The 12,456-nt window shown below is 37.8% G+C and overlaps 2 protein-coding genes across 2 annotated transcripts; one reads left to right on the top strand and one right to left on the bottom strand.

Annotated features, from left to right (window-relative positions):
- Positions 1-67: 67 nt before the first annotated feature.
- LOC116288059 (uncharacterized) lies at positions 68-3,232 on the top strand. Its single transcript, XM_031694774.2, has 3 exons — positions 68-136; positions 430-2,713; positions 2,964-3,232. The coding sequence occupies exons 2-3, from the start codon at positions 867-869 to the stop codon at positions 2,968-2,970; spliced, it is 1,854 nt and encodes a 617-aa protein (XP_031550634.2). The 5' UTR covers positions 68-136; positions 430-866; the 3' UTR covers positions 2,971-3,232.
- A 5,065-nt stretch (positions 3,233-8,297) lies between these two features.
- On the bottom strand, positions 8,298-12,071 carry LOC116288069 (uncharacterized). Its single transcript, XM_031694786.2, has 4 exons — positions 11,942-12,071; positions 10,078-10,437; positions 9,446-9,473; positions 8,298-9,303 (listed from the first exon to the last, which is right to left on the bottom strand). The coding sequence occupies exons 2-4, from the start codon at positions 10,393-10,395 to the stop codon at positions 8,447-8,449; spliced, it is 1,203 nt and encodes a 400-aa protein (XP_031550646.1). The 5' UTR covers positions 10,396-10,437; positions 11,942-12,071; the 3' UTR covers positions 8,298-8,446.
- Between the last annotated feature and the right edge of the window lie 385 nt (positions 12,072-12,456).

Here is a 12,456-nt window from a genome sequence, read left to right as displayed (position 1 = left end):
TTAAACTTTTAAAAAAATATTTAAAACTTTAATTAGTTAAATTAATTTATTTTTTTTATTCAGCCGAGGAATTCCTGATCGTGAGAATAATCTATTGGATAATATTGGTGATCTTGGTGTTTTTGATAATAATACGGTAAGATCAAAACAACTGAGTTGTTATTGGGTTATAAGCAGCAGCCATGTTCTGCAGGCATTGGGCAAGCCAATCAAACTAGTACTTTTTTCCTTCGGATAACTCTGTCCAGTAATAATAACTGGATTGTTCCCGCAATACAATTTGTGTCGCGAAATTCCAAGAGCGCTGGTTCATACGCGAATTAAGCCAATCATTCAAGACTAAAGCTAAAGTTAAATCTCTCTACTCTTCTTACAACATATAATTACAATCTTAAACAATCATGAATTCAATTTTGATTTAATGTTTAGCGTGTTGGACATAATACTCGCTTATCGCGAGATGCTCAGGAGAAGAAGATATTGTCGAGCATCATCATCGGTGCAGTGCAAGACATTAGCACTCCCCCTACCAGACAGTGCAGGGGGCTTCTCTGTCGATGAGGACGAGGAGGATAGTGATGACGACGACGATGATGATGACGACGATGAAGATGACGACGATGATGATGACGACGATGATGATGATGACGAGTGGACAAGCGATGATGAAGAATATAGTACTTCTGACGAAGAAGTCACTAACTCAAGCGATGATGATGAGTCTTCATGGCCTTGTAAACCAACGAAGTACTTTAAGGTTGTAAGAAACTTTCCCGACGAAAGACGGATCAGGTGCACTTTTGTTTTGCGTCGGGGAAAAAGGCTCTTTAAAAGATCAACGAAGTTTTAAAGGCGTAGTTGTTCATATGGCAGCCATTTCAATAGAGAGAAGTCACGAGGGTGAACTCACAACCCAGTGTTGGATCAACCCCGGACATCCGAGCCTTATTCAGCCACTGGTGGCAAAATTCCTTGATTATTTCTACAAGGAATATTACGATGATTTCTGCAACAGAACTGTATCGTCTAGTTCGATTATCAAGAACATCAGGCAAATGTTTCTTCCACTGCCACCATGTGAATGTAGATCACTTGTTGACAAGGATGAAAAGAATGTTGTGGCTGTCCATGATGCTGACAAGAACGAAACGAAAGAAGAAGAAGAAGAGGTGGAAGATGTCAAAGAGTGTTGTGAGAGCCATGACGGTAGTGAAGATGAAATGGCAGTCGCTGCTGATGATCACAAGCAAGAAGAAGAGGAGGAAGATATGTTTGATCATAGTGATGCCATAGAATGCTGTAAAAGCCATGACGAAAATGAAGACGAAATTGCAATTGCTGATAATGATATCAAGCAAGAAGAAGAGGAGGAAGATATGCTTGATCATAGTGATGCCATAGAATGCTGTGAAAGCCATGACGAAAATGAAGACGAAATTGCAATTGCTGATGATGATATCAAGCAAGAAGAAGAGGAGGAAGATATGCTTGATCATAGTGATGCCATAGAATGCTGTGAAAGCTATGACGAAAATGAAGACGAAATTGCAATTGCTGATGATGATATCAAGCAAGAAGAAGAGGAGGAAGACATGGTTTATCATAGTGATGCCATAGAGTGCTGTGAAAGCCATGACGAAAATGAAGATGAAATTGCAGTTGCTGATGATGATATCAAGCAAGAAGAAGGGGAGGAAGATGTGGTTTATCATAGTGATGCCATAGAGTGCTGTAAAAGCCATGGCGACAGTGAAGATGAAATTGCAGTTGCTGATGATGATTATGATTGTGATAAGCAAGAAGAAGAAGAGGAAAAAGGTATGCTTTATCATAGTGATGCCCTAGAATGCTGTGAGAGCCATGGCGATAGTGAAGATGAAATTGCAGTTGCTGATGATGATTATGATTGTGATAAGCAAGAAGAAGAAGAAGACATGGTTTATCATAGTGATGCCATAGAGTGCTGTGAGAGCCATGGCAAAAATGAAGATGAAATTGTAGTCGCTGATGATGATATCAAGCAAGAAGAAGAAGAGGAGGAAGATATCATTTATCATAGTGATGCCATAGAGTGCTGTGAAAGCCATGACGAAAATGAAGATGAAATTGCAGTTGCTGATGATGATTATGATTGTGATAAGCCAGAAGACGAAGAGGAGGAAGATATGCTTTATCATAGCGATGCCATAGAATGCTGTGAGAGCCATGGCGATAGTGAAGATGAAATTGCAGTTGCTGCTGCTGATGATGATGATAACAAGCAAGAAAAAGAGGATGTGTCAGATTGTATTAATGCCATGGAGTGCTGTGAGTGCCATAAGCAAGACCATGTTGCTGATGATGATTGTAGTGATCATGATGATGCTGATGTTGCTGATGATGATTGTAGTGATCATGATGATGCTGATGTTGCTGATGATGCTGATGATGATTGTAGTAATCATGATGATCATCATGTTGCTGGTGATAATTGTACTGATCTTGGTGATTATGGTTATGACAGCAGTGTCTGTGTTAGTGATGGTGATTTGGGTGTCCCCGAGAGTAGACACAGTGATGAGAGTGACGATAGTGCTGATGGAGATGCAGATCACAGTGATAGAGGCCAAGACAAGAAAGAACTACATGTCCTTTTTGGATGTCACCAAAGTCCCTACGTGCCATCTCTATGGGTTGCAGGCCTTACAGTTTGCTTGTTGTCAAGGTTTATAAGGTAATTGATTATGGAAGAAAAATATTGATGCGTTCTCAACAAATGTCATTTCAAGCTCCAGATTCAGTTCCTCTAATAAGACACATTGCTTAAATAATCCTTCAAACTTCTCTCGTGATACCCAAAAACATCCTCTGGGCTGATTTTAAGTCAGGGCACAGCTCAACTCACAGATTGATCCCCTAAGTAGTTTCCCTTCGTGGCGAAATAATATCAGACAACTAACATTTGCTTTTTTATTTATTTTCAGAACATAAAAGAAAATACTTTCTAGCGGCACCAAAAAATCGTTTTTAAAAAACATTTCTCCGTGCTACCTTTTATCCTTGAAATTAACAGTATGAAGACTAATTTTAGACATCAGTGTGAGATGTATTCAAGTCCGTTCTTCGTCATTAAGAGGACACATTTCACACTGCAACTGCCTGACTGTGTGAAGCATGCCGTGCATGTCACCAATATTCGCTGATGAACTTTTCATAATTATGTATTCGCTAACCCTGATAAAACATTTCTTTAATAAAGGTAATTTTGGTGAAGTAATTTTAGGTTTTGATTGTAGAAACGTTATTACCTGATCGTAAAGCCCGTCACAGTGGCACGGAGTTTTGGATCGAGATTGAATAAATGATAATTCCCATCGAATGTAAGCAACAAGAAATCAAGTAGGTTAAAAAAAGATTACAAATCTTTGAATCTGGAAAAATGGAAAACTGAAAACCAAAAATTAATTATTTTTTAAAAAATCTTTATGTGGTGGGATTTGAACCTAATAAAGTCCACCGAGGAAAACAAAAAACAAAAAAAAAAAAACAAAAAAACGATTCCACTTTGCCATACCCCCGAGACATCCGCAGAGCTGAGGCGGCGTATGGACTTCGGACCTGACGGCGATTAAATCCTTCTGCCCTTGGGTGTACGAATTACGCAAGAAAATGTTCTAGCCGAAGCATCAGGGGAGAGACCAGCCGGCCCCCAGACCATATCGGCTAATCCCTTGCATCTCTGCCACGCACGGAATCGGTTGAAAAATTGATGTTAAAAAGTCGAGTCTATTGGGTGCTTTGTTTTCACGGCTATTGTTATGCTGATTCAACTGGTACCGTTGTCCACTGAAAAAACATTTGACATTATATATTCAAGACACAAGTCAAGCCCGTTTGAGGAAGGTTAACAACTGGATGGGTGGCCTAAATATCATACCTACTCAAGCATTTTTTTTTTTCTTCTATTAGGATATTTTTAGAAACAGGATTTTTCATTCCCTACTGCGTATTCAAAAACATTCTCTTGGCTTCCACACGTAGTATTCCATTCTTTTCTTTAATTCCGTAATTCCGTGTATAATGAATGTGCTTCGTACGGGATATTCCAAAATGTGACACTCAAAAGCATCGTATAACTAGCGTACATGTTTGATCTAATATCAGATGAGCACAGCAACTGGGTGTTAGCTTAAGCAAACGTTATGAATGAAAGCGTAAACAAATGCACATAAATAGAATCTGGAATACTAAATACAAATCTTGATAAAAACAACTGGGAAAAACGTCTTAAAAGTATATAAAAGTTGAAGATATATTTATATTGTTGCTTAAAAAATAATCTGTCTTTGCTTTGTCGTGTGTATCAAATGTGAAAAAGGTAAAACTAAAAATATTGCGATTGGCAAATACTTTTGGACAAAATTGATGAATTGACAGGTATTTCAAGGTACCTGTTCAAACATAAGTTAAAACGAATACTTTCTTGGGAATAAATTTCAAGTAATAACGTAAGCAAAAAGATTTCACGCAAACAAAGTATAGAAAATACTTCTGATTTTTTGAAAAATTACCCAAACGTTTAATCTTTTATTAAATAATTTTTATAAATTACAGAAATATATATTATTTAAATCAACGGTAGTTTTATCGATATAAAAAATAAATATCAAACGAATCATAGCTCTAAATCATGTTTTTGTTTAAAATTATATAAAAATTAATTTTTCCATTCTCCGAATTTTTAGGTAAAACTACTTTTTTTAAAATAATTTTGAACAGTTAACTCGATATATTTAATCAATATGCACTTACTCCATACTATTTCATGCAGCTACTTCAATTAATAAAATAATCTAGATATATAATCAACCCAATGTTAATTTGCATTAGAAATCCTTGCCTTGCCGTAGCCCGCTTGCCTTCTTTCGGATTCCGTCCCCAGGTAGAAAACCGTGCCAAAGCGATTGATAATTTCAAGAAAATAAAGCCATTATTCGATAATCGTTGTATCTTCAATCATCGTTAGTTTCAAAAGTATCTTCAGATCATCAGCATAGAACCAATACCAATTAAATGAAAAGAAGCAAGACAATGTTATCTTGAGAAAAAGAAGCGCACCCCAGATTTATGTCGACTGATTATCCATTGATTTATAGTTGAAGTCAGAGTTATTGGTCGTTTTCTGTCGTTACAGCGGATACCAAGAGATGATCCAACTCAATGCAGCGGTTGCAAACATCCCGACAGTTCCCACCACCACTATCAAAAGTGCAAACGGTCCCATTCTTGCCTTCCAGGGTCTTTTAATCCTCTTGGGAAAGTCTATGAGGTACTACATGAAAATCCACTTTCAATCTCTTTTTTTCCTCTTCTAACAAGCAATTGCAAGTGCATGTATACTGAACTGCGAAGCTAAGCTTTTTCTGTTCAGTATCTTTCACTGTCTAATGAAGTGCGGCCCTCAATGAAATCCGCGGCTTTGTTTTTTAATTATATGTATTTATTAGTATATTTATACATAAATTAACACCACGACACTGAGACATGCAAAGCAAGCTGCGAACAAGCCAAACAATGCAAGGGTGTGTCTTTGGTAGACTTGGCTGCCAAATTATTGTAATTTTGGAGTTAAAATTTATTCCAATATGGAAATGATTGATATCTGTCCAAGGAATATATGTATTTCAATCTATAACACAAATTTGCCAAAACCTCATTAAAATTTTAACGTTACGTCAAGTTTACCTTTTGTTATAAGTTTAATTTTTATTTTATTTTTGACTTTGTTTTATTATCATGATGAACATTGTTTATTCTTTGTTATTTTTTCCCCCTTTCTTTTGTTTGTTCAACAGGTAAGAAATAATATTTTGTAAAAGAGCCAAAAAAAAAATTAATTTCTTGAAATTAGTCAAGAAAGAAGTTTTATGAATTTTTTAAATAATTGTAGTCCTACATCTTACATTAATTACTTGGGTAACTTTACATAGTATCAATATATCATGAATCTCATTACCAGCCTATACCATGACAGGAAAACACTGGTCGTCATTTGCTATGTATCGACCAGAGAGTATTCTATTGCTTGGTATCAGTCAGCTGAATGCACCTTTAATGAATCTAAATCTCCTTACCAGTCTTCAGTGAAGGGCTAAAAAACTTGCCATTCATTTAGGCAATAGAAATGTGTATGTTACGATCAAGGAAAAACTACATTTCTAATATCATGCTATTTGGGATCCCTGTGTATCGAGCTATCTTTCTGCGCATGTCACAATAACTAATTAATTTTCTAAATCTTTGCCAGAGGGTTTCCATATTTACGAAGCAAAATGGTAGACATTTTATTCCTCGATCACCATTGTTCGTCTATTTTTTCTCTTCTTGCTGGCCTTTAACATCTTTCTTTTATTTTCTTGTCTTGTCTCGAGATATATTTTCCTTCTTGAATTCTTATTTTTCATTCTAACGTTGCTTGTCATGGCTTTATATAATTACGTTAAACGTTTGTTTTTCTAAGCATTTCTGCATTATTATTATATTTTTCTTGTTTTTTGTTTCGTTTTTTGTTTTTGGGAGAATTCGTCTAAAGACTAATTACGTTCGTATTGATTGAACGATAGGACAGCAAAATGCAACAACGACAAACACAGCCCAACAAATAATCCCTATCATGAATAAACTATCTACAGTCCCAGCAAAAACGTTACCACTCTGACTGGCCAAAGAAAAGAACTTGTACTTTACCAATGCTAACGAAGGTGTAATGATAATAAGAGCATAAATGCATCCTACAAACAAAGAAACACAAGCTCTCAGCTCGAAGCATTTCGCCTCTCGTACTCTACTCCAACGATAGAAAGTTGTCACTCCTTTATAAGCACTTGTTATGGCTGTAGTTAGTAAACTGACGGACAAAAGAGCTGTCATTCGAGTGATTCTTTCTCGTAGAACATACTTGGTCGTGCAACTCTTGTCCTGAGCACATTGCCAACAGAGCAGCCCTTTAGAACCCGAGCGAGTCACATACAAATCCACTGCTAGACATGTAATGGGAATGTCCTGTAACATGCTACATGCAAAGCCAAAGTACAGCTTAATTCGAGCATATTTGTGTCGTTGCTCTTTATAAAAGTCGGGATCAAGTTTAGATTTATAGATCATTATAATGTATACTGCAGTGAATGATATAAACAAAAGGCAGGCTACGGTGAGGAAGAACCAACACACTTTCAATTCAATCCCAAAATCTTTTACTTCTTTTGTGTAGTCTTCGTGATTCCAGGGGCCTCTGGAACAATCTAAAAAGTTATTAGTTTGGTTGCTTTCCTCGTAGTCAGGTTGTGATAAAAGCTTTACGAATAAGATATGTCCTTCGCGAGCTTCAAACACAACTGAAAAGTCAAACCCAAGGTTCAAAAGGTATAAAAATAGGAATGTTATAAACTCTCGAAAAAATCCTTTTTTCAGTGGCATTTTTGATCTCAGTAAAAGAGATTGATGTTTTGATCTTGACCAATTTGTTTTGAATTTAAAAGTCGTTTTCGACAGCTATGAATAAAGTCGATGAATGCATAATGTAAACAGGAAAAACTTGAAGTCAGTGACGATCGGTCAAATTAAATGCGAATAAAAAAGTATATTCAAATTATATTTCATATAACAATATTCTATTGTGTTACCGGCTTAACGATTTTCATATTATTTCTTAACGAATAAAGATTAGTTTGAGAAATCTTACTTTCATATTTGAATTAATATGGGACAACTAATAATCGACAAAAAAAATCTTGTCATAGAAACGGTTGTCTCTATAAAGAATTTTGTATGTATGAATAGAAAAAGAAAATAATGAATGTAAAACTGGGGTACTTACCATTATTTAAACCAATCCATGCGGTTGGAAATTCATTCGCTAATGATAAGAAACGGTTGTCTTTATAAAGATATTAATTTTGCATGTATGAATAGTAAAAGCAAATAATGAATGTAAAACTGCATGGGATGCTTACCATTATTTAAACCAATCCATGCGGTTGGAAATTCATTCGCTAATGTTAAGAAAAGAGCAGGAAACTTTGACTTTCGACAAAATGGTACGTACACGCGTCTACCGAAAGAACCAAAAAGAGCGGGAAAAGTGGAATACCTTCTACGGAGTTTTCCGGAACTTTCCAATCGGAATCAGATGCATACATTCTGCCGGAATTTCCGGTTTTTACTGGTAAATGGTAAGCACCTCTGATTGTCAGGGCTTGGAACAGGGGGGAAGAAATGGGAATGAATATAATTTATCGAAAAATCTGAAAGAAACAAAATGTTCTGCGCCCTCCACTTTGGCACGTCTGGGTTTTATTAGTTTTGAAATTTCAAGAACGGAAAGAAAACAGAGGGCGAAAAGCGCGCTAACTAGACTAATTTAATGATGTCAAATATCGGCTTAGTTTGAAGTGTAAATGTCCTGGCATTATTTTCGCTGAAGCATCGTGATTATTACTCTACCGTCCCCATAACTGACCCCCGCTTTATTTGCCTGTGAAGAACCCGAGTTGAACGAGCCCCCTCCCCCTGCGAAGCCCTCTTTAGGAGCACCAACAATACCTCCTCCACTATACCCCCCACCGCCACCTCCGTGTTCCATCCCATACCCTCCCCCACCAAATCCCCCAGTAGCTGTAGATGATGGTCCTTCACCCCCTAAGCCGCCATTAGAAAAGCTTTGTGCGCCACTGCAAATCCCAGGGAAATATACCCCGTCTCCATAGAAACCAGCTCCTGAGCCTGCGTAAAGCTGGGTTATCTGTGCACCCAAACTGTTGCAAAATTTCCCTCCCTTTCCGTTCAAACCTCCACATCTACTGCCATTTTCCTTTTCCTGGCCTGGGTCGCCATCTTGGAGTCCCGTTATAGGTTTCCCCCCACCCCCTCCCCCACCTGCAACTACCAAAGGCAGCTGTTGGTCAGTACTAACGACAAAACTTCCTCCACCCCCTCCTCCCCCGGATAATCCTAATTCCTTATCAAGTTGACCTTTCTGTCCTACAAGGATCGTAAGCATGGTGTCTTTAACGAGGTGAAATGATCCTATGATCCTGGCTCCCAGTCCTCCTCTGTGACACACTTCTGAATCATTCTTACATGTACCGTTAGCACCTGATGCGCCGTTGGCTTCGATGGAATACACCGCCGTCTGTGGAACCCTCCACAACTGCAGGCCACTATCAAGAGTAACAGATCCATCCAGGTTGGTTCCATTGTAGCCGTGTGTGTCGATTGGGCCACGTTTGCCCTTGGCACCCAGGGTGGTGAAGACGAACACGCAATCTTTTAAATTAAAGAATGGTGAATAAATTAATTAAGGAAGAGGAAGCCAGGCAGGCAGAAAGGCACGAATGGATGGATGGATGGATGGATGGATGGATGGATGGATGGATGAAATAAAAGTTATATTATCCGTTTACTATACCTGAGTCTTGATTGCCCGAACGTTGCCGCTAAATAACAGAAAAGTAAAAACCATTACATGTATTTAAAGAATCCTAGTCAACAATAATGCACTGCGCGCCTATATTTATTATCATTTACATCTTTCACTAGCTCTATCGTTCTCAAACCACAGTTAGCACAAGCATAGTAAACCTCGTAGCTTAATTTTCGAACTTTGAAAAATTATTCCTCGTCACAGCTCGAACAGAAAATATTGAAAAGGACACCAAAGTAAGCTTATTTTAGAAATTACATCGACAGAAGGCGTCCCTCTGAAGCAAGTGAAGGAGTCCGGAGTAGCTAGTTTTACACAGATCACAATACTCAAAAGGACACAGAAGTAAACTTATTTTAGAAATTACATCGACAGAAGGCGTCCCTCTTAGCAATGGCGCATTGTATAGCATTTTATCGTTTTCGGCGCGCAATGCACTGTGGTCGAATAGGAATTTTTAGCTCTTTAGTAGTTGTATTGGAGTAGAGAGAGAACTACGCAGATATTAAATGGTCGATGAGGGGAGAGGAGTAGGGTAGTACAGTATTTATAATAAAGAAATCTTACTTCATGTGGAAATAAAAACGTTTATGTGAAAATTGCACAATCGCACTTACATCTCGCATCTCACCATATGTAAAGCGTTTGGAGTAATAAAGAGAGTCGTCTTGTGCGACAGCAGTTTGGTTGTTCAGCCGACACTCCCCATCTATTCTATCCTCATAGTTGAAGGACAGGCAGCGATTATCACCAAGACATAATTGTGCGCATTTTAAAATGTCATAAACCCGCTGACTCCTAAAGGTGAATCCGCTTAGCATGTGGCTGGCTGTTGTTTTGATAGCTGAAGAGTGACTGAGACTTTCATCATAGGAACAAGGATTAACGAGTGAAGCGATTACTTGTGCAATCAAGACGATGATAAACACTTGCATTGTTTCCGCGGTAAATCAATAGGTAAATCAACAGCTAAGGATCTGGAAAATATTAGCAAAAAATATTCAACTATTTCAAAAAACAGATCAGAAACTGAATGCTCTTAGTTCATGGTCGGGGACATTCCTAAACCAGGTAAGAGATACTCCTAGTTCAGGAAGGGGATACTCCCAAATTTGGCTGAGGGATAAGGCTCCAAAATCAGGTGAAGGGATACAACTAAATAAAGTTAAAGAATGCTTCTAAATCAAGTTAAGGGATACTTATGACAATTCAACGAAACGTTTGCCGTTCTAGAGAAGGTCGAGGTTTGTCTTTCCTCGGCAGAGGATACGAACAGATCCTCTCGATAAAATTTAAAACGCTAGGTCGAGGGTTCTCGGTCTTGAATTTCAATGCAAACCCGAGCACGTGCGTTTTAACTGGTTTAAAAAACAACCAAGCCCTATTTTTAATGTTTGATGGAGGGTTTGAATCATGCAATGTTTTCGGAACGAGCGCATCGTAGCCATCAAGGAATGGCGCAGCGGGTAGTTCTTGTGCTTATTCATGGTTAGCATGCGTTCGCTTTCTTACTTCAAGTTTATCATGATCATCATAGTAGTTATTTCTTATTCATCTGTACTAAATATCTATATATATGATCATTGTAAATTAGCAACATCTAGTTCTTGTGTTGTAAAGCGCATGAGAATATAGAAATTAAATTTATTAATATTATTAATTTCGAGTAAAACCTGTCCCGGGTTTTGAATTCATCCCCGCTCTCCCCCGCGTTAGTATCAATGCTGAATTCAAAACCCGGGACAGGTTTTCCATCGAAATTCAAACCCGATATCAAACAATAGAAATAGGGCGTGGTTGTTTTTTAATGGCAGTTAGTAAAAGTGTTTGTGATTATGGAATGTCAGTAATGGATTAAATGCCCGGCAGTTCTTAATATTTGACAATTTCTCTATTGAAACGAAATCGGAATAAAATGGATTCAAAGTTACGACTGAGAAGAAAAAAAAACTTTATTAAATTATTTTTTTAGTATGCATAAGTTTCAGGTCACCCATCCAGGTACTAACTTCGCTCAACTGGACTTGACTTATTGTGGAAAAAGCCCAAGTTTTTTCCACTGGACCACGGTTACAGGTGAATCAGCATAACAATAGCTGTGAAAACAAAGCACCCAATAGACTCGACTTTTTAACATCAATTTTTCAACCGATTCCGTGCGTGGCAGAGATGCAAGGGATTAGCCGATATGGTCTGGGGGCCGGCTGGTCTCTCCCCTGATGCTTCCGGCTAGAACATTTTCTTGCGTAATTCGTACACCCAAGGGCAGAAGGATTTAATCGCCGTCAGGTCCGAAGTCCATACGACGCCTCAGCTCTGCGGATGTCTCGGGGGTATGGCAAAGTTGAATCGATTTTTTATTTTATTTCTGTCGTATCCAGATAAGATTTTCTATCTTTTAAATGCATATTTATCAACTCGCAATATCATTTTAGAAAGAGTGACTTTTCTATCGACTGATATAACTATAATTTCACTTACCACTCACAGAACACCACCCTTACGGCTTGTTCGTTTAAAATTCCTTTCCTTTACGTGGATTTAGCTTTCCTTATTCTCAGTGTCATCATTATGAGCTCAGGACTCACAATTTCTTTTGCGTCGCGTATCTGGTTCAAATACTAATAAGAACCAACTGATTTAGTGGTTAAAAGTTTACTATAGCAACCAGCCTTCGATGACAAGAATCCTATTTACTCTACAGTGTAATATACTGTATTTTTGTGTTTCTAGTTATACAATGTTTCCTTGTATAGCATGCCATGAAATACTGATATCTTATAATGTGAACGATATCCCAAGGGGTACTTTGTTTTCTAGTTATATTACTATGAACGTGCAAGTGACAAGTGAGACATTCAATAGTGTGCCAAGATCAACATTGTATCAACTGTGAACATATCTAGGCTGCAATGTCTGGCGTGGGAAAAGTGTTATAATACACAAAGGCGTTTCTGCATTTTCATCAGTGGCTTTACTTATTGCATGGCTATCGA

This window comes from Actinia tenebrosa, unplaced genomic scaffold, assembly GCF_029948245.1.
Source record: "Actinia tenebrosa isolate PJP-AT-01 unplaced genomic scaffold, QUT_ActTen_1.0 PGA_scaffold1__47_contigs__length_23844297, whole genome shotgun sequence".
NCBI lineage: Eukaryota > Metazoa > Cnidaria > Anthozoa > Actiniaria > Actiniidae > Actinia > Actinia tenebrosa.
The sequence above is the reverse complement of the archived record's forward strand: the minus strand, read 5'-3'. Positions and strand labels throughout refer to the sequence as shown.